We start from the raw sequence: 23,465 nt of genomic DNA on the forward strand, positions 1-23,465 counted from the left end.
ATATATATATATATATATATATATATATATATATATATATATATATATATATATATATATATATATATATATATATATATATATATATATATATATATATATATATATATATATATATATATAATTTGTATTAGTTTGTTTAGTCATCTTTAAAATTCCAAAGATGCTTTGCCTTTTAAAATCTCACATATTAGATGAGTTTCATTAGTAGTTATTATCAGCACACGTAAGACAGCATATTTCAATATGTATTTCATCAAGAATAAAACTCTGAAAACCTGAAATGTTTTATTATGTATTCTTTTTATGTAAATCCATCCACTGCTGTGTCTTTTGTGACTAGACACAGCAGGGAACAGGACTTTTATTTTGATATGGTGATGTGACGTCATAGCGCTGCTCCGAGCTCCTGCGTCTGTGTTTCAGCTTAAGCAAGGTTTGTGGTTTAAATATTTTACCGTGTTGATACTTTTTTCTTCATAGTGTTTAATATAACGTTAATGAATGTAAATAAAGCGCATTCACACATTAGTAAAAGAAACAGTGCGTCTCATATCGCTCCCTATACAGTGACTCAGTTCGTCCTAAACACCTTTCAGTCGCTAGCAGTGATGATGAAGTGGAGCTTTTCTGAACTCCGAGTCAATTGAATCCAATGCTTTGCAAAATGATTCACTGTTTTGAATCGCTCGAATCACTGCACGCTGATGAAGAGACCTGCTGCTCAAAACAATTCCAATTATGCCATTTGCAAATACACTGCAAACGTTTTTATGAAAGTGGAATTCATTAAATATAACATAGAAATGAGTCAGTACTACTATAAGTCGTAATACAATATGAACCTTATATAAGTATCCCTTTATTAATTTGAGTGCTAGTTTTGATTTTTTTTTTTAAATCATGTAATTCTGTCACTCTGACTGACTTCCTTCCTTACCAGTATGCTGACTACTGAACTAGGGATCTGATTGAGACGCACCCAGAGATTTAGCTTAGAATTATTTTTATTTCTGTTAATTATTCTCTTTTATTAAACAGGACAAATTAACTTGCAGAAAAAAAAAAAAAAACTTCTGCGTATCAACTGAGATCCACACTATTATAAAGATGGCGTTTATTAAAGAGGAGAGTGAAGATATGAGGATTGAAGAAACATTCAGAGTCAAACATGAAGATACTGAGGAACAAACAGGTTGGTTTTTATTATCAAAGCTGAACTCACTCATTTGGTCCTTATTAAAAAGTGCAGCCCTACAGAAATGAATGTCTAAACACACAAAAGTACTGTCCCACTTTAATTGACACCCCTGCTGAACTGGTTGGCTGGTTATAGACCATTTCAAGAGCTATTCGGCAGCGTAAGGAAGTGACGTCTTTGGTTCTAGAACGTTTCCGGACGCATTCAAAACAATGGCGGGAGGAGCTTCATGAACCGTGTGACTGCGATCATATATATGCAATCCTCCTGCTTAAAATGTCTAAATTAAAATTAGATCCTTGTCGTTCGGTGGTTGGGTGCTTCCTCTGGGCCAGAACTAACATTCTGAGACGTGTTGGAACGGGCCGGAGTTGCAACAGTGAAGAGAGAAGGTTGGATAACAACTTAATGAACTTAAATTATCAAGTTGTCTTAACTAAGAATAAAGTTGACAGGACTTTATAAAATAAGTGCAAATGAACATAACTTAAGTTTAATGAACTTAAACGTCAAGTTAAGTAAGAATAAAGTTGAATAGACTGAAATTTAAAATGAGAATTTGTCTTAACTGAGGACAAAAACATTTGAAATCTATTTTTATTATTATTCCACTGCAAGATCAATTCATTTACAACAATACTGTATGAAGCATAGGGGTGTTTATGCAGTACATTATTGAGTGTTTTATACACTATTGTTCATGCAGTACATTTCTCTGTATTTTTTTGCAGTATTATTATGCAGTACATCACTGTATGCTTCATACAGTACATTACCGTTGTTCATGCCGTTCATTACTCTATTTTATGCTGTATTAATATAATACTGCATAAAATACAGAGTAATGTACTGCATGAACAATGATACTGTATAAAACATACAGCAATGCACTGCATACACAATAATACAGCATAAGAGTAATGTACTGCATGAACAACTGTAATGTACTGTATGAAGCATACAGTGATGTACTACATAATACTGCAAAAATACAGAGTAATGTACTGCATAAACAATAATACTACATAAAATACAGAGTAATGTACTGCAAAAACAATACAGTATAAAACACAGTAATGTACTGCATCAAAATAATTTGGGCAAAAAAAAACAGTAATGTACTACATGAACAATAATACTGTATAAACAGTATAAAAGTGTCTGAAATCCAACAAGATCCAACTGGTACTGCATAAAGTAACCAGGGTTCGAAATTAACACCCGCCAACCCGCCAAATGCGGGTTAAAAATCATTTTGGCGGGTATTGATGAAAACTTACCAGCCAGTTTGGCCGGTGATGCTTGAGCCAATCATGCAAATCATGTCAGAGACGCTCTGGGTCGTTTGTCCCCTGGACAAACCATTATTGTTCAGTGCGAGTGCCGCATGCTGTAATATGAGCAGTCATTATTCCGTCGTCTCCCGGGTGCTGATAGCGCTCGTGTGCAGGTGATACCTGAACTGCACACATTGCTATCTGGATTTAAACTAAACTCATTTAAACTTTGCCAGTTTCAACATTTAAGAGCCATAAGAAGCAAACCCGCGCGCGCAGTGAGAAGTGAGAAGATCTGTGTGTGCGCTCATACGAAGCGCGCAAACCCGCGCCTCAGAACGCGCACAAATATTACTCCCGCAGAAATGTTATTTCGTCCTGCTCCCGCCCGCGACATTTATATTTTGCCCCACTCCCGCCCGCAAAAAACCTGCATAAAAGTAACCTATACCCCCGCGGGAAAACAGGTGTCTACTTCATCTCTTGGCTGCATGAAACAAACCCTCGACCGCGCTAATGTAAAGGTACGATCAGAGTAATTGTACTAACGAACTCGCGCGTAATGTATGACACTCTTGTATATCGGAGTCTAGGCACGCATAAGTCCGTTATTGATTCACAAACTATTCATGCTTTCGGGGCTCTGATCCATAGTACTTTTGCGTGAAATTTTAAAGTATTTTCGTAGTTGTCAAAATGATTGTCCTGTGAGTGTTTTATAATGAATACTTAAATGCTTAAAAAAATACTCTGAAGTTGTAAAGAATCTCTGAATTAAAGAATTCAGGAGATTTAAATCTGTATATATGTTAAAAAGTTAGAACTGAGCAGAGGGTTTTCTTTTAAATTCAAAAGTATAGTCTTAATTTAAAGTTTGTTTGTTTGAGGTTTTTTATAAGTTATGTTTTGGTTAATAAAAAAAGTTTAAAAATAAACACCTTTAGAGGAAATGTCAGGCATAGGGGGGCCTTTGAATAATTGACCCGAGAAGGAGATGGGCCCCGGGCCAGTTTCTGTACCTAAAAACTAATGTTAGACCTACTTAAAAAAAAAAAAAAAAAAAAAAAACGAAAAATCAGTTTATTTTATTGCATCTTTACTCTATTGTATTTATTTGTGCTGTTGCTTCTAGTTAGATAGATTATTCGTATTTCTTTACTTTTAATTTTTTTAAACCGTTGCATCCCTAATTTTCACCACGTAAAAATTTGTCTAATGGAAATTCTGATTGGCTGGTAACTTCAGAAAGTTACCAGCCACTTTGGCTGGTGATCAAAAAAGTTAATTTCGAACCCTGAAAGTAACCAATGTCAAGACAAAATGAATTGATCATTCACTGTTTTAAAACACAATAACAGAAATTCAGAAGGCAAATAAAGCAAAACAAAAAGGTGCACATCATATACGTTTCAGTTAGCACACTACACAGTTTTGCGAATTATTTTTCATGATTTTTCAGTCCATGCACCTTTACAGAACACTGATCACCACCTGGTGAACTGGAGCCTCTTAGTGTAGGCACAAAAACAGGAATCTCTGAGGTTTAAGTCTGCAAATAACAGAAGAAATAGAGAACTTGCATGTTAATAAAAATACTGCTCAACAAACTACAGTTATATACGAACAAACTAACAAACCTCACCTATTCTAGAAATAGTTGACTACATTTTATATATTAAAACAGTACCTTAGAAGTGAATACAGAAACACTCCAAATAATAAATTTTGTGACTCAATATGAAATTCTAAATTCATCTTTTAAATACTTGACGTAATTTTATGGATACATATCTGATATTCACAATGGTATTACCAAAGATGATAGATTAAACAGACTTTTACATTACTCACATAAACTGACCAAGATGAAGCTCCACAGCTCAATTAACACGGTGAAGACAGTTTCTACTGTCTGCCAAAACTAATTTGAAAGATAAATGACACAGGTAAATATTTGAGGAGAACACACATAACAGCGTTAAAGTGAGAAACTGATGGTGGTTAAAGACAGATGTTCGTCGTCTGACGTCATCTAGAAAAAAAAAATCTATAAATTAAATAATTTCTAACGATTAGATATAATTTTTGAAGCGAATAACTGTTTGCCCACAAAGTACTGCGTTTACGTTAAAAGTTTAAGTATTTTGAGCGCGAAACTGAGCGTTGGTCTGGTTTATCACTTAACCTTACTTTGACTACATTTAATACTTTAAAACAGTATCTTAGAAGTGAGTACAGAAAGATTCCAAATGATAAATGTCTTTACTGAATATGAAACTCAACACTTATCTTTTAAATACTTAACATATTTTGAGGGATACATTTATGATATTCACAATAGCATTACCAAAGATGATAGATATTTAACAGAGATTTGCATTACTCACCTTAAACTGACCAAGATGAAGCTCCACGGCTCAATTAACACGGTGAAGAACCGGTTTCTACTGTCTGCCAAAACTAATTTGAAAGATAAACGATGCAGGTATTTGAGGAGAAACTCCGGGAAGAACACATCACAGCGTTAAAGTGAGAAAATGGTGGTGGTTACAGTAGACGTTCGTCGTCTGACGTCATCTAGAAAAAAATATAAATCGAAATTCCTACAAATTTTTATGTAATCAATAGTACAATGAAAAACTAATTTAACCGATAAAGACGCAGGTATTTGAGGAGAGCCTCAAGTGAAAAGGCACCTCGTCATTTAAGTGAGAAAATGGCAGAAAGACATTCATCGTCTGTCATCCGCAAATTAAATAAATAAATAAATAAATGGTACATTTGTATGATAATATAGCTTGAACATTACACTGATTTTTACATTTTTGCAGTTCATGGAAATATCATTTGGACATTATAAATCACATGCATAGAAATGCATAAAAAATAATAACATAAATTACAAAATTGTTGATTGCATACAAATACAATTTTAAAATGTATTGGTATCATAAAATGTTAATAAGTTTTCATTTGCACATATTTGTACTATTTAAAGCTCAGATGTTTGAAGCAGTTATGTTAACTGACATATATAAGTTCATTTGACTCATTCTTTTAAGTCTGATAAGTTCAACCAAGAAAAACTTAGATTTTTGAGTTATCTCAACAAGTTCAATCCTGATAAGTTAACTTAACTCAAAATGTTAAGTTGTGATAACTAATTGGCGCTATCATTTTTTACAGTAGTTGGCAAAAATGAGAGCCAGTCTGCAGATTTGTGTTGACGGGTTCCATAGAAAATTGTGGTAGACTATGATAGTCACAGACTCTAAATTTTTCAGCTTCAGACTCTGATTCCACTCAGAATATCAAACGTGTTTGATATTTAAGCTGATTTTAGAACATATATTGTTTTCATTTGTAATTTATCCTAGCAACAGGGTGCCCGTTTCTGCTTGAGTTTACTGTAGGGCTGTGCAATAAATCGCATGCGATTGTCATGCGTATCTCATCAGTAAAGCCGGTTCTGTGATTAGTAGTAAATCTCCATCACCTGCATTCAGATGGCGCGGTATTTAAAACACTGAGCCGCATGCGATTCATCCACGATTTTGAACGCGATATTGCGTAGCTTTTCAGTGATCTACGGCTCAGTGTTTTAAATACCGCGCCATCTGAACGCAGGTGATGGAGATTTACTACTAATCACAGAACCGGCTTTACTGATGAGATACGCATGACAATCGCATGCGATTTATTGCACAGCCCTAGTTTACTGTGATCGACCGACTTTAAAACCTGGTATTGTGATCCTCAGTCATGTAGTGTATGATGGCCATTTTCCTCTGTCACTCAAAAAGGATGACTTAAGGCGGGCGTACACGGTGCGATTTTTGAGGTCGTACGAGCTCGCATGCGATTTTTGTGGTTATCGGAGGGAATCGTCTCTTCTCGTATGGTCGGGGCTCGTATGGTGTATGACAACTTACGAGACGAGCAGACTGCCTTACGAGCACTTCACGACCTCACGATCATTTTTAAACATGTCGAAAAACTTCGGGAGCTGTCGGATTGAAGACGTGACGTGTGCTGTTGAACGAGCTGATTTGTTGAGCAAACTGCAAATGACCAATCAAAACCACAGAAGAAGATGAACATGACAGCGCCACACGGTGACTTGGACTATTGAGAAAGAGGATAATCTCGCTGAACATTGGCAAGAACAGTCAGCGAGCGCTGTATGAGGTATCGATCGGTGATCGATCACCTATTGTTTGCTACAGCTATTGCTAGCTATAGTGGTGGCCAACTAGCCCCCTCGACGTGCATAATATAGGTTAAAACATACATTACAATACTGTACAGTGCTGTAGCATTGCAGTTCCAATGTCTTTAATTTTATGCTTGTTAGCACTGCTGTAGAGGTGAAGTTTTGTCAAGTTTGCAACGAGTGTACACACGCAATGGTGATCAGACGGTTCCTGCATGTGTAGCAAAGTATCACAGCTCATATTTTTTATATGCAGTTATGAGATAGACAGAGAGCAGTTTTATTGAACAGTACATACACCCTCCTCTCAGAATGTGATTACCTCGGAAATCGGTAGGTTTTAAAATCGTGCCGTGTACCACTGCGTCCGTAAAAAAAGTCACTTGTGACGTGTGCGTGACCATACGGTCTTCCGACTGTCCGAATTCGCACCGTGTACGGCCGCCTTTAGGCGTAGCATAAGGTCCGGTGAGAATATGCTAGTCTCGCAAGCACTTTTTGTTTACAAGAGCAAAGGAAGCAAAATTGTCTTTGTTTAACAAAAGAAAACCAGTCTTCTTTTGGCTTATATCAAAATCCTCCGACATTTTTCTTTACAAATCTTTGTTTTGTAATTTATGACGGTGTTTTGTTTTGCTTCTCTCCTTTCTCTCCTTACGCTACGTAATTGTCCTACATCCACGGGGCTATTGTGATTGTTTGTACGACAGTAAGCAGAAGCTGGAGCTTACTGTTTATAAAATTTTTAATATTTTTCTTAAAAAAACACATTGATTCACTTCAGGAGACTGTTTTTCAGGAGCTGTGTGGGACACTTTTTCGATGGATGGACGCACTTTTTTTAACATTATATAATTTAAAACTGATTAGAGAAATCTAATCTAAACAAATACATTTTAAGACATGATTTAAAAGAAGTCAGACTGTCACTTTGTTGTATAGATTGTGAAGGAGAATTCCAAAGATGAGGAGCAGCATAGCTAAATGCCCTAGACCCCATAGTGACTAAACGAACAGAAGGTACAACAAGGGATGTTTATTTGACATCTGATAGAAACGCTCCAATAATTGTATTGCAGATGAGCAAACTACGTCTTGCAGATGTAAATGCAGACGTCAAATAGACGTCTCCGAGATTTACGTGTGCAAAGTACTATCAAGGATGACACCCAGACTTGTAACCTGAGAAAATGAAGAGATTATAGAATTCTCAATAATATTAATAATTAGTGATCGATCGATATTGATTTTTTTATTGCCGATACCAATTATTTGCTTGGTTGCGTGCCCGATAACCGATATTCATAACCGATATTTTTTTTACTATTATACTTTTGTTTTTGACACAATGATTATAACACAACTGAACTGAACAAACCATTTTATTTATAACAATCACTCCCTCCTTGCATACAAATCAAATCTCTGTGCAAAGTGCAAAAAAATACAAGAAGTGCACAGTAACTAAAGTGTTTTTCTTCAAAAATAAAATCTTCAATGAGGTAAAAAAAAACAAACAAAAAAAAACGGTAACATTCTTAGCCACCTGAAAAATAAAAATAACATTGCTGTTTTAATGCAGCTTAATACTCCCAGTTGAGCAGAACTAGGTTGTAGTGTAGAAAACAGAGGCTTTCAGTGTTCTGCCTCGTAAGCCTGCTTCGTTTGTTTTCATAAATGGCTCCGACTTCACTGAAGACTCGCTCACTGGGCACTGAAGAAGGTCGGGGGGAAAGAAACTTTCTTGACAGAGGAGCTAGAATGGGGAACCTTTTCTCATTTTGTTTCCACCATTCAAGTGGCTTGCCCATCCTTCTATCAATCACTGGTTCCAGAAGGTACTGCTGAAGCTCTCCTTCAAGGCTAGACCCTGCAACTTCAGAACTAGCACCAAGCATAGTGTCATACATCTCATCAATCAGTTTCTTTTGAGTTTCTTCCGTCCGTGGCCTTTTTGAAAGGGTGCTGGAATCATCTGACTGTTTCTTCACCTTGTGTGCTTTGTGCATTATCTTGCTCTCTGTTTCCTCCTTAAGCAAATTTTTTGCATTTGACAGTGTGGTGTCAGATGAAAAGGCATGTGCCTTGTACCTTGGATCCAGAAGGCAGGCAAGGACTACACATTTCACCTCTTCCACTTTTGCAAACCGTCTGGTGAGACTCTCCAGCATCTCCTGTCTCATTGTTTTAATTCCATGAGAGGAGGGACCTTGGCTTCTGAGCAACATCTTCAGAACTTTGACAGATGGGATGATACATGATGCTGAACTTTCGTAGTGACTCATCTCAAGAGTGACCTCTTCCACTGGAGAAAGGGTGTCAGTAATATTACTGACAAGATTCCACTGCTCAGCACTCAGGCTAGTGAACCCACCATGCTCACTGGCATATACGTTCAAAGCCCTTTTTTGCTCTAGCATCCTGACCAGCATGTGCAAGGTGGAATTCCATCGGGTTGGCACAGCCTGAATGATGGAATGTGTGGGTAGGCCAAGGTCCTGCTGGATCACTGCTAAACGCTGTTTGGCTAGCAGTGAATGATTGAAATGGGTAGCACAGCTTCTCAGCACTGATAGAATATTCTGGACAGCTCTTTGTGAGTTAAGGCCATCATTGACAACAAGCTGTAATATGTGGGCACTGCAGCTCATGTCAGGCAGTTCAGCAATTCTTATACCTTTGACAACGTTAGCACCACTGTCCCTGAGAACAAGAACCACTCTGTCTTTGTCAATTTCCCATTCTTTTGTATTCAGTTGTACCGGACCAGCAGTCTGTGGTGAAAGCCAAGTTATAACCTGCTTTATCAGGTTTAAGCAGTGCTTTAACCTTCTCAACGATACTGTTGTGAATACTGGGGAACACCTCTGTTCGGTAGAACTTCTCACTCTTTAGAGTATATCTTGGTTCTGCAGTAGTCATGAGTCTCTGGAAACCTTTATTTTCAACAAAGCTGAAAGGCTGATAGGTCTGTAGCAATAATTTCAGTAATCATCCTGTCCAGCGTTTTTGAGCGGACATCAGATGTCTTTCACTTTGCCTGTTTATCAAACATCAGAGGAAGAGAAGCTTGAACATGGCTTGATTTATTTTCCTCTTCAGCATCTGTTTTTTTCTTTGCCTCTTCAAAGATAGTTGAGTGATGTATCTTTAGGTGAGTCCACAGGTTGGAGGTATTTTTTGTTGTTTTAGCTTTTGACCCCATGTTTACATTCATTTGTCATTCTTTGCAAACTGCCAGCCCTGGCAATGACTGAGTGAAGTAAGTCCATACTTCACTTGGCTGTCTATTTTTTTATTTTGGACATCTTAAAAGAAAAAAAAAAGTGTTGAATGTTAGCAGTCTTTCATGTTCAATTTAATATTCATATTACAACAATAAAAATATTTTATGAAAAGCATGAGCAGCAACACTAACATTACCAATGAGCAAAATAAATATATATATAAATATATGTCTGTCTTCAAGCACAGGAGTCATATCAACTTTGCAGAAATGTAACTTCATTTTAAACTACAGTTTTATTTGGTTTATAAAGCTGTTTATAGGCTAAAGAGTGAAGAATAATTTGCTGGATAATGTTAATTTACTGAGTAATATTCTGCAATATTCAAATATAACAAACAAAACATCGTTTTTATTGCATTTCTGACATATCACAATTAGTTTTTTGAAAAAAAAAAAAAACTTTGTCGTTCTAGATTATGAAATGCCTGCTGACAAAGTGCATTCAATTTCTTAGTTATATTTATTTAGAAGACGTTTATTAGCGGAATGATGGTTGTATAATAAATTTTAATATAATAAGGGGTGTTTTAGTGTATCTTGTAAAAAGTTATATGCGGTGGCTGTGCTGGAGCATTTCATGAGCATCAACCCGGTGAGTGAACGGCAAAATGGAAGCAACTTCACGAGACGATTGATGAGCATAGACGCTCATTAGTAACTGTATTTAATTCAGGCAAGTTACATCTGTATTGGAACAGGACATGATGGTTTATCTGGGCATTCGTGACTCCGACTTCACAAGACTAATAATGAGCATGTAGACAACAGATAGAGAATTAAATTCAGCGCTTTTATTTACAACATATGCTTATTCATGGCTGTATATTATTTAATTCAGGCAAGTTACGTCTGTATTGGAACAGGACATGACGGTTTATCTGGGCATTAGTGACTCCAACTTCACGAGACTAATAATGAGCATGTAGACGACAGAGAGAGAATTAAATTCAGCGTTTTTATTTACAACATATGCTTATTCATGGCTGTATATTATTTAATTCAGGCAAAGTTACATCTTTATTGTGACAGGATTTGACAGATTATCTTGAGTGACTCTGTGAGTTCGTCTTTATTTCTTAGAGCCAAGCTGCATAAACTACATATCAGTCATTTATGTAACACATCTAATTTGTGCATTAATAGCTGTAATGTTAAATAAAGTTTACTAAATATAGCAAAACAAGTAAGAATACTTTACCTGTGCACGCAGTTGTAGTTACCCCTTCAGTCGAATCACTTCGACGTTACATTGGGATCTCGCTTGAGAGACCGATCACCTCTGAGCCTTATTAAAAAGGCCAATTGAAAATTGGCGAGTGGACGTGCGCGCCGGCCACGCCCCCGTACATACGGGTATATAAGATGGCTGCGCGCACCACTCAGTCAGACTTTTGCTTTCAGAGCCGATGTGTCGAGCCTCTAAACAGCCGAGAAGAGTTCTTCAGAGTTCATGCTCCCTCCTGCTGCTGCGCTGCCATAACTAAAAGAGTGTTTCACAGAAAGAGCATTGTTTGGCAGCCGTCAGCGCGGTCCCGCGGGCGGCCCTTTTCACGGCCATATAAAGCCTTTTTGCATTCCAGCGAGCAGCCCCGGCGAGTGCATTGCCCCGCGGCCCCTCCCTGGGCAAACCGGGATCACAAAAGAGCAATTTCTAGCGGCCGTTTTAGACGTCCTTTTCAGGATGTCTTTTCGGCCGTGCGTTTCTGGATGTGGTAGTTTCCTCTCCTCAGCAAACGGACATGAGCGCTGCCTCACGTGTTTAGGCTTTGAGCACGCTGGGGTGGTGCTCATGCTCATGAATGGTCCATGCGGTGAAAGCATGACCATGACCACGCTGAAGTCCTGCCGCTCGTTCGCGAGCTGGCTCCCCCCGCCTCCCTCCCGTGGTCAGCCGTTGAGCCGCCTATGCTCTTCGGCCACCGCGGTGGGGCGCGGGGGGGGACATTCAATTTACGATAGACAGCGTTCCGCCGGCTCAAAAAGCCCTGCGGACCTCTCTATCTCAGCGCGGTCCCGTTGAGTTTCCGCAGCAGACGCTTCCCCGCCTGGCGGGCTGAGCGTCTCCTTCGGTGCTCCTGCAGAGGATGAGATGTCTGTCACAGCATCAGAGGGAGAGTCAGACGGTGACACATCTCTTCCCGCGGCGCGGCGCCCACCCGTGGTCGCTGCCCCCCCGGAGGTTGATGTCGAACTGTCGGCTATGCTTTTCCGGGCAGCCGGGGGGGATCGGTTTGAGGGTTCCTCAGGGGCCTCCGGCCGATCCTTCTAGGCTGGACGACTGGTTCCTGGGGGGGGCACCGGCGGCAGCGCCGCGCTCCCCCCCGGTCCCGTTCTGACCGGATGTGCATGAGGAGCTGACAAAATCGATGGCGCCCTATTAATTTGAAGCGCACTCCAGCTCCTCTCCCCTCGCCACTCTCCATGGCGGGGCAGCCAAGGGGTACGTGGCGGTCCCCCAGGTCGGGCGCGCCATCGCGGTGCACCTTTGCCTCCCTTTTAGGGCATGTGAAATTTCTTCCGCCCTCATCGGCTGGGCCTTTTCTGCGCCCCCCGACACGCTGCCCCGCCCTGCAGGCCATTGCAACACTGCAAAAGTGCCAGGTGCAGGCACCTTAAGGCCTGCACGAGAGTGGTCCTGACCAGGGGGTACTTGAAGAACTCTGCGCCGCCACTGACTTCGCCCTTCGGGCCACTAGGTCGCGGCGTGTCCCCTTGGTCAGGTGATGTCCACCTGCGTGGTCCAGGAACACCACCTATGGCTGACTCTGGCCCGGATGGCAGAGGCCGACAAAGTTCGCTTTCTCGACTCTCCCATTCCCCAGAGCGGCCTATTCGGCGACACCGTGAAGGGTTTTTGCTCAGCGGCGTCGAACGTATCGCCGGCCCCCAAAAGCCTGCGATCCTCCGCCCATCAGCATACCCCGTCGAGTTGCCAGAGCAGTACGCCTCCCCGTCGTTCGGGCTGGGCGTCTCCTCTGGCGCTCCAACGGTCCAGAGGCAGACGGAGGCCGTCCAACATATCCTGCCCCGCCGCGAAGTTACCATTCCGCCGCCGGGGCCCCCGCCTCCGCCTGCCCGTCGCCGAGGGCGTCCCCCCGCAGCTCCGTCCCCTGCTGAGCCACACGATCCAGGCTCGCAGCCGACGTCGAGCCGCCCGTGGGAGAGGGACGCCGCTCGCCTCTCAGGGTCCTGCGACGGAAGACCCTCGCAGGCGAGCTTCGAAGCATCCCTGATGCGAGCACCCCCGGAGGTGGAGAGAGCTACTCTGTCGGCACTCCCGCTGGAAACGGGACTTAGCCGGTCATTTGAAATCACAGAAAGACCCAGCTTTCTCACCTCTGGGGCCCCGGCCCCGAGTTTCCTTCCTGAGCAGCACTTCCACTCCTCGGAACCAGACTCGGGATCGGATGTCGCCAGCGCGGGAACCAGGGAAGTAGGTAAGCACTGCTTAGCGCAGTTAGACACTTCTCCAGGACGTTTATCCTTCTGGGTTTTGTCTCCTTCCCTGTCTTTCCCCAGGCTGCCCCACCACGGTCACGCCGGTCAACGTTCCCTTGATACCACTACACTGGTTGATACGGACGGTACGGCCCGGCTCCAGGCGTCCGCCCAGACTCACAGGTACCCCTTACATTCTTTATTCGGAAACAGGCGTGCCTCTGTTCTGCCTGCGGAGGTCGCGTTCCTACTGGCGAAGGACGCGATCCAGCCTGTCTCTCCGGCCGGGACGAGGTCGGGGTTTGATAAGAGTCCTGACTTCACGTGTCCAGTTAGAGTGGTGGGTTAACATCCGCCCTGGATGGAGCTCTGTTCCGATCCCTTCTTAGGCTGTCGGCACACATGCTCACGACGACGCACATACAAGTATGTTTCCGTCTCCAGGGCTGGGTTGCAGCCATCTGCCTGAAGGGCACCCGCTGTCGCGTCTCGATCTTTCCCCGGTGCACACCCCTCCGGCGGTCTGCCCCGGGGGTCGAGCGCTCAGCGCGAGGTGCTTCCACTTGGCTAGTCCCTCTCCTTCCTGCCTTCTTTAGGCCATAGGAGCTCCCCTGTCCCCTCTTCGGCAGACAGGTACTCGCGTCTTCAACCGTCTCTTCGACTGGTGCTTACCAGCCCACTCGTGAGTTCCGTTGTGCGAATACAGGGACCTGGTGCCTCGGCACCCCCGCCATCTGGTCCTTCAGGCCAACCGAGGGAATCCCTTTCCTCGGTCGGGAGCCCGACTCGGTCCACAAGACGGCCCGCCTTGCTACCAAGAGCGCGCAGTTGGTGCTGTAGTCTCTGAGCTAATCAGGAACTATTCAGCGGTCCCCTCAAATCAGAGGCTCCTGGGGCACATGTCAGCTCTAGCCGCTTGCCGTTAAGCTGTTTCATGTGAGACCGCTGCAGCACGATCGAGTCCTATGATGGGCATGGCATCTCGGCTCTCTCCGGACTGGCGTTTTCCCGCAGTATTGCCGACAAGTCAGCCCGTGGCTTACCACGGGTTGGGTTGCCATGTACAACAGAGGCTTACAGCTCCTCCCATCTGCTCCCATGGAGTCCAACGTGGCAGATTTTGCTACTTGCCATTCATTTAAAGCAGGGAAACTCAACCGTGCAGCCCCCCGGTTCCCACGGCAGTCCACCCACCTGCAGAATGGCGACTCCACCCCGTGACGCAGCTAGTTGGAGTTATATCGGCAGGCCCAGCCACATCCGCTCGCCCTCCCGATTCCTCCCATTGCCAGAGTAACTCTGGCACATAGCTGACCTCCGGGGCCCAAGTACGCCCTTCCCCAGTGAGCCTCCTTGCGCAGACTCTGTGCGAGTCCAGGGAGGACGAGGAGTAAGTCTGGAGGTTGCGCTGCAAGGACGGCCCACCCGGGCTTAGGTCTTAGTAACCTTCCCCTCGCGGCAGTCCCTCCCTGTAAGGGCACGGCTTGACACCATAGATCTCTCCGGCCTTCCACAGGCCGTGATACAAACTATCACTCGGTACTGGGCTCCCTTGGCAAAGGCTGGCTCACGCACTGAGATGAGGTCTATCGCTGGCATTCCTCTCGCTGAGAGGCACAGAGATACACGATTGCAGTAGTGCTTCCTTTCCTGCAGGAGAGTTAGAGCGCAGGCTGTCCCCTCGACTCTCGGAATATATGCCGCCGCTTAGCCGCATATCACATGCAGTAGATGAAGCAAAATAGGTAAGCACCCACTGGTCGTGAGGTCCCTCAGAGGTGCCAGACCGCGCCTCATACCCTCTTGGGACCCCCCCGTCGCCCTTCGGGGCCGCGGGGCGCTTCATTTGAGCCCCTGGCCTCAGTCGAGCTAGAATTCCTGTCATTTAGACAGCGCTCCTGATTGCCCTGGCCTCCATCAAGAGGGTAAGGAGACCTACAAACTTCTCTGTAGGGAAGCTTCCCCGTCGCCTTCTCAGGCCGCGGGGCGCTCCCTTGGAGCCTCGGGCCTCAGTCGAGCGAGAAAAACGCTCCTGACTGCCCTGGCTCCCATTGAACGAGCAAAGGTTCCCCAGAGGTGCTCAGTGGGCCTCAGTCGAGTCCTGTCATTAAGACAGCGCTCCTGACTGCCCCGGCTCCTATTAAGAGGGTTGGAGACCTACAAGCTTTCCTTGCCAGCAAAGTGTGTCAAGAAGTTCGGGCCCGGCGACTCTCACGTTACTACCTGAGACCCCGGCCCGGCTATTGTGCCCAAGGTTCCCCACCACGCTTTTCCGCGGTCAGGTGGTGAACCTGCAAGCTCTGCCCTGGAGGAGGCAGACCCAGCCTTGCGATGTTGTGTCTATGTGAAAATGAATTCGCTCGGCACTTCAGACGCACCTAGCAGCTTATCTGCTTGGGGTTCAGCAGAAAGGGAATGCTGTCCCCAAACTGAGGTGGCTCATTGGGTGGTAGATGCCTCTCCCTCTCTTATCTATATCTGGGAGAACCATGCCCCTTAGGTGTTCATGCTCACTCCATTAAGAGTGCTGCTTCATCCTATGCGTTGGCTCATGGCGCCTCACTAGCAGATATCTATAGAGCTGCGGGCTGGGCGACACCTAATACCTTCGCTAGGTTCTTCAACCTCCGCGCAGAGGCTGTTCCTCCCGTGTCTTAACATAAGACTTCAGGCGAGCGGGGGGACGGCTGGTGTCGGCTTGCTGCGCCATTCCCACGTGGATCCGTGCGCTATCTCCCAGAATGTTCCCTCCGGCGAACCTGGGTCCTCCATGCCCCGCAGTCAGGGCTAGATGCGGAGTAGTCCTTGGCTGTGATCCTGCCTGGGTCTCCTTCGCCCCGCAGGTTGTGGCTATACTTTTCAATATTTTCCAGCGGAGGAGACCGCTGTTTCCCTCGTGTATCCCTAAGAAATCTTATGGATATATTGAATTATTCTCATTTCCACATGCACAAATTGCATGTGCTCCGCCCCCCCAACCCATGCTTCAGTACATCTGGCATCCCTGCAGGCCCCCTTATAAAAAGGGGGCCTCGGGGCGTTGGGAAGGTTACGTTCAATGACCGCCTGCGGACACGTCTGGGAAGACCTGCCGGCACGTGGCGTTGTGCGTAACGCGGCGTCAGGGTCGTGGCCTTTTCCATGGGTCTAGTTCCCAATGTAACGTCGAAGTGATTCGACTGAAGGGGTAACGTCTAGGTTACGAAGGTAACCCTCGTTCCCCGAAGGAGGGAACGGAGACGTTACATTCCCCTGCCACGCCCCTGGCGTCGCGCTGACGCTGGGCTCTCCCGGCTCTTCAGCAAAAGCCTGACTGAGTGGTGCGCGCAGCCATCTTATATACCCGTATGTACGGGGGCGTGGCCGGCGCGCACGTCCACTCGCCAATTTTCAATTGGCCTTTTTAATAAGGCTCAGAGGTGATCGGTCTCTCAAGCGAGATCCCAATGTAACGTCTCCGTTCCCTCCTTAGGGGAACGAGGGTTACCTTCGTAACCTAGACGTTTTCCCCTCAGACGTTGGGTTGCAATGGCGATCATGCGCGTAATTCTCAAAACGTCCACAAGATGGCGGCATTTATCGGGGAACACGATATTACAAAACCGATAACCGATTGTGGTAAAATGCTTAAATGTCGGGGAAAATATCGGGAAATCGATATATCGGTCGATCTCTATTAATAATCTCTTCTAAACAATCCTAAAAAGTGGAAGAAGGAAGAGTAGCATAGCTATAAAAACTAATACAATATTTCTTAAAAATATAACCTAAAAGTAATAAGTAAATGATAAATAAAAGAGGGCCCAAACAAAGCCTTGAGGCACACTAGCGGTAACAGATTAAGAGTATTATCTGAAATTTTTAAGATGGACAAACTGAGTGCACCCAGAGAGATAAGATTTGAACCAACTAAAAGGGACACCAGTAATACCGATAGAGCAGGGATGCTCAAATCTGGCTCGCGAGATCCACTTTCCTGCAGAGTTTAGTTCCAACCCTGATCAAACTCCCCCATATGTGATTTTCTAATGATCCTGAAGACATTGATTAGCATGCTCAATTGTGTTTAATTTGGGTTGGAGCTAAACTCTGCAGGACACTGGCCCTCCAGGACCAAGTTTGGGCACCACTGATCTAAGAGAACTTGATGGGAAATAGTATCAAAGACTGCACTTAGATCAAGTAGAATAAGTGTTGCTACTGAGTCCAGAATCTGCAGCCATCAGCAGATCATTGACAACTTTAACAATTCGAACAGTCTATCTTTTAAAAGGTGGAAATTAACCTGATATGCAACAACCTAAACCAAAAATTGAGAGAAAGGGTAAATTGAAATTTGGCGTAGGGTTGGCAAAATTCTTAAGGTGAGTGCTTGGTTTCTTAAGTCTAGGAGTTATTACAGCAGCCTTAAAAGATGAACGAAGCACAGTAGAGGTGAGAGAAGAATGTATAATATTGGTTAATATACCAGATAGAAAAGATAAGCAGGCTTTGACCAAGTAACTGGGGAGTGGATCTACCTGACATATTTCCTCAACAACCAGGAGTTCAAAGCTATAAAATAAAGACAAAAGAGTTCTCAAGAGTTATTTCTGCTGCTCTATAAGAACAGCCTGTTGTCAGAGAGTTAATCTGAATCAGGTGTGTTAAATGAGAGACATGCAAAACATGTAGAGAAGGGGGTCTCCAGGACTGGAATTGAGAACCGCTGGTTTACTGGGTAGTATCATGCATATATGTTGCTGGTTTTTAAATGTATCGATGTATGTTGCTTTGTGCTATTAAATTGGTATTGGTCTCTTTCTGCTTTAGACCTGATGCTGCTGAAAGAGGAAAGGGAAGAACTAAATGAAATGGAAGACAAAGATCAGTATAAGAAACATGGTTTCACTGGAGAAAATTTGTTTAGTTGCTCACAAACTAAACAGACTACGCAAAAGAGAGCTCAGAAAACAGGAGCTAGAAGTAATTTAATCTGCCAACTGTGTGGAAAGAGTTTCACTAAAAAAGAAAGCCTTGAAAACCATTTAAGAATCCACACTGGAGAGAAACCTTACATATGCCCTATATGTGGACTAAGTTTTACTAAAAAAGGAACCCTTAACAGACACATGAGAATTCACACCGGAGAAAAGCCTTACACTTGCAAACTGTGTGGAAATAGTTTCAGTCAAAAAGGAGTCCTTATAAACCATATGAGAATTCATACTGGAGAGAAGCCTTACACCTGCCAACAGTGTGGAAAGAGTTTTTCTGTACAGAGAAACCTCAAAGCCCACATGAGCGTTCACACTGGGGAGAGATATTTCAACTGCCAACAATGTGCAAAAAGTTTTACAAAACATGAAACCCTTAAAAGGCACAGCAGAATTCACACTGGAGAGAAACCTTATACCTGCTCTCAATGTGGACTGAGTTTCACTCAAATTGGATCCCTTAGCAGGCACATGAGAATTCACACCGGAGAGAAGCCTTACACCTGCCAATTGTGTGGAAATAGTTTCAATCAAAAAGGAGACTATAAAAACCACATGAGAATTCACACTGGAGAGAAGCCTTACATCTGCCAACAGTGTGGAAAAAGTTTCTTTAATAGTGGAACCCTTAAAAGGCACAATAGAATTCACACTGGAGAGAAGCCTTACGCTTGCCAACTGTGTGGAAAAGGTTTCAATCAAAAAGGAGAGCTTAAAAACCACATGAGAATTCACACTGGAGAGAAGCCTTATACCTGCCAAGAATGTGGAAAAAGTTTCTTTAAAAAGGAAACCCTTAAAAGGCACAAAAGAATTCACACTGGAGAGAAACCTTACATCTGCCCTCAATGTGGACTAAGTTTCACGCAAAATGAATCCCTTAACAGGCATATTAGAATTCACACAAAAGAGAAGCCTTAAAGGGTTAGTTCACCCAGAAATTAAAATTATGTAAGTAATACCTTTGCGGTCTACGGGAGAGTCAGAGACCTCTTGGATTTCATAAAAAAATATCTTAAAATGTGTTCCAAAGATCTTACGGGTTAATTGATTAATTAAGTAATTAATGACATAATTTTCATTTTTGGGGGAACTAAACTTTTAAATGCTCTATGAAATATAGTATTTTTCCTCACCTTGTTTTATTGTTACCAAATTCTGGTTAATTAAATAATTATAATTATTTGAATGCATAAAAATGACTTTTATTTATTCTTACAATAGCTTTGTTCTCCAGGTGTTGAATGAATGGAATGGATATAAAATATTTTATGTTTTCTTGTTGTTTGTCATTTTCATTTAACATTAAACTCTCGGAATATCAACATTTCTCTGCATTGATTTATGTTTGCACTCTTAAAAACATGATGAATTGGATACATGGTTTTGCATGGTTAAACAACACACTGCTGTTAAAGTTATTTTTTGCAAATTCTATTTAACAACATAATTAGTATATAGTCAACCTACTACATGTTTCACAATCAATCAAAATGGCCAAGTATTGTTTAATGGCATACTTACTTGTAAACGTCCTCTGAATGTCCAACATATTTTGGCAAACAAGATAGGGACCGGGTCCGTGTATATTTTGGTCATTGGATTTTCCTTTCAGAAACGGATATTAAAAAACAAAAAACAAGTGGTTATTTGATTTTTGTTTTAAAATACAAAATATAAAATTAAAATACAAAGCGTTTCTCTTTTTCAGTGTCAAAAAGAGATGAGCGAAATTTTAAAAATGATTTGAATTTCACTTTCTATTTCGGATATCAAAAAATAAAATTACTTTAAAACAGAAACGAAAAAAAGGCCCGTTTGTTCATATTCCGAGACCGGATGTGGTTAGCACTCACGTGACAAGACCGCCACATTTGACAGTTGTGAAGAAATTAAGTTACGTGCTGTGACGACTAATTGAGCGTGATCATAGAGCAGAGCAGACATGGATCAATACGTTGTTTTTCGAAACAATAAAAGAGTCTCTCTCAGGGAAGAAGACATGACTGCAGAAAAAATAAGTCGCATTTTCCAGGTAAAAAATGTTTTAAGCTAACGTACGAACTCTAACGATAGCTAACGTTAACGTTCGCTGGCGAAACCGTAAAACTTTTCTTTTAACGGAAACATTGTGGTGTCTGATTTTAAGAAGTTAATCTCTCAGTAGTCACTGGAAAATATTAGCACTAATTGAGAAAAATGTGGAAATAAACACTTGCGGTTATTTGACTTATGCATTTCTTGACAGGTCTCAGCACATAGTCTATATGTGACTGACGACGCAAATGTGGCCATTTTTCCTGGAGCTTCTGGTTTTTTTAGTACATTGGACCTTACTCCAAGAGCTCACTATGAGGTTCATGGTGAGGAGGAGGACACCTCATCATCTTCAAATGCCACAGCTCGTTTTTCATTTATGCGATCACCTGCGACTGTTACTCCTAGTACATCATCATCATCATCTGCTCTAAAACATTTCAAAGGTAACGTTAACTTCTTAAATGACTGTGATACGATTTATAAATTTCAGGGATGCAAACGATCATTGTGGAGAGCGCAGTGCATGTTTGCATAGCAACGACAGACGCCACGGGAAAGTCTAAAATAGAATTAGATATAAATGAAAAACACCTCATCACATTTGATAATATTATAATCTCCAGCTGCCTCCTTTTTAGTTGTAGTGTAATAGTTAATACTACTTGTACTTTTCATTTACATTTTAACATTCCCCCCGACTTTCATAACCTCTGCCAAGAAAGTGGTGAAGGTTATGTTTTTGCAGTGTCTGTCTGCAAGCTTATGCAAAATGTTATGAAAGTAATATGTACATGGAACTTTGTGTATTGTTTGATCCTGTTCCAAAGAAGAGATTGTTACATTCTCACAACAGTTAACCCAAAGATACTATAAAAGCAAACTGAGCGCATTTCATTGATATACAAAATGCATAGACTATTTACATTAAATAGGATTTTGAATGCAGTGTGTGTCATAATGATTATTTTAATATGATGTTCTTCCAGATTGGTTTTTCTTGCTGAGGTGGTTGGTGGGAGGTTGAGTCCCAGCAGAATGGTGGTGGTCCGGTTTTTGGAAACTGAGGCTACCCTTCAGGGGATAATCGGTAAAGTTCAAGATGCCATTGGGTGTCATGACCCAATGGTATTGACTGATGTGCAGGGGAATGCCATTTTGGAGTCTGAAGGCACAACTGGTGAGAAACATTAAAGGGTTAGTTCACCCAAAAATGAAAATTAGCTCAGTTTAGACCTCCTTCTTTGTCGCATCATAATTTGAGATTTTTATGATGACATCTGATAGCTAAATCACTCCTCAGTAGTGTTATAGGTGGCTGAAACTTGCTCGATCAGAAAACGTAATTAAGACATTGTTAAAATAGTCAAAGTGACTCCAGTGGCTCAACCATACGTTTATCAAGCGACAAGAATACTTTTTGTGCGTAAAAATCAACAAAATAACGACTTTATTCCACTATTCATACGTCTTCACACAGGCTCACTGTTGGTCTACGCAGGTCATTTGAGTGGTGCGTGTGACGTTCAACCCAGAAGCTCTACGCACATAGACTAAGTAAAAACACATAGACTAAGTAAAAACACCAAGGAAACACACAAGACCAAAGCTGAAGAGAATAAATAGTGGGATAAAGTCGTTATTTTGTTGATTTTTGCACACAAAAAGTATTCTCGTCGCTTGATAAACGTATGGTTGAGCCACTGGAGTCACTTTCACTATTTTAACAATGTCTTAATATTTTTTTCTGATCGATCAAGTTTCGGCCACCTATAACACTACTGAGGAGTGATTATCAGATGTCATCATAAAAATCTCAAATTATGATGCGACAAAGAAAGGAAGTCTTACACAGGGTTAGAATAACATGTGATGTGGGTGAGTAATAACTGACATCATTTTTGTTTTTGGGTGAACTAACCTTTTAATTTTGTTTTATTTTTAAGTCTTTACTTTTGTGATTTAAAATTAGAGGGGATGAGATACACTCATGATGATTTAACCTTTTTTCTGGTTTTCACCCCTAATGTAAAGGGTCCCAGTACTGGAAACAAAATGCAAGAAAGATTCTTGCTATACAAGAACAGGCCTTCCAGGAGGTACAGGGCTCTAAAAGGAGGAGAATGAGGTAATATTAAGTATTCATATTTCTCTTATTTGTCCATATATTGAAAGGCATTGTTTATTTACTTTTATTACATGGCTTGGTTAAATTCCAATATAGAATGCGGTCTGTTATTTCTTGATAACAGACCGCTGCGGAGTATAAGGCCAATTTATACTTCTGCGTCGAACTTACGCCGTAGCTACGTCGTAGGCTGTGTGTGACGCGCATACCCTTCGGCGTACCCTGACGTGCACCTCTCCAAAAATGTAACAACGCGTCAACTCAACGCGGACACAAGCGCTGTGATTGGTCTGCTAGGAACGCTCCCTCGGGTTTCACATGCTCCCTCTGCGCACGTGAACGCGGACAACGACGCAGAAGTATAAATGAAAACCAACGCGTTGCCTACAGCGTAGAGGCTTCGGCGTAGGTCCGACGCAGAAGTATAAATCAGCCTTTACAGACCGTTGTCGTGAAAAACAGAGCGTTGCTATGGACTCACATGATTCTAACCGTAGACGGAGCACACTATTTTCTTTAGCGGAAGTTTAGCGGAAGCAATACAATCGTAAACTATCAATAAACTCCTTTTTAAATCAATATTTTGTTTCAAAGTAATGATTTATTTGGTATGTAGCCATGTAATAAGCGGGATAATGTATAGCGAGTCGGTAGTTATTGAGAATACAACCCCTTCAGGCTGCTCAAGATCCCTCCGCTTCGCGTCGGGCTCCCGATACAGCCTGTCGGGGTTGTATTCTCAATAACAACCTCCTCGCTATACATTATCCCTTACATATTTGTCCTTACCTTTGTTGTCCATACTATTGAAACTTAATTTCAAATCAGCACCGGTTTGCCAACCCTTTGGCCATTAATGCTTCTGTATTTTAGTGGCTTCTATAATGTTTGGGCCAAAGATTTATT

General features: G+C 42.4%; 1 protein-coding gene across 1 annotated transcript in view; it reads left to right on the forward strand.

Annotated features, from left to right (window-relative positions):
- The first annotated feature begins 1,050 nt into the window (after positions 1-1,050).
- The window catches only part of LOC141333833 (uncharacterized), a 376,082-nt gene continuing 353,667 nt past the window's right edge, over positions 1,051-23,465 (forward strand). The window contains exons 1-2 of the mRNA XM_073838980.1: positions 1,051-1,195; positions 18,231-19,308. Coding sequence (XP_073695081.1) covers positions 1,111-1,195; positions 18,231-19,308 — 1,163 coding nt within the window. The 5' untranslated portion in view covers positions 1,051-1,110. The remainder of the gene's footprint in view (positions 1,196-18,230; positions 19,309-23,465) is intronic.

The sequence above is a fragment of the Garra rufa genome, chromosome 4 (genome assembly GCF_049309525.1).
Source record: "Garra rufa chromosome 4, GarRuf1.0, whole genome shotgun sequence".
In the NCBI taxonomy this organism is placed as follows: domain Eukaryota; kingdom Metazoa; phylum Chordata; class Actinopteri; order Cypriniformes; family Cyprinidae; genus Garra; species Garra rufa.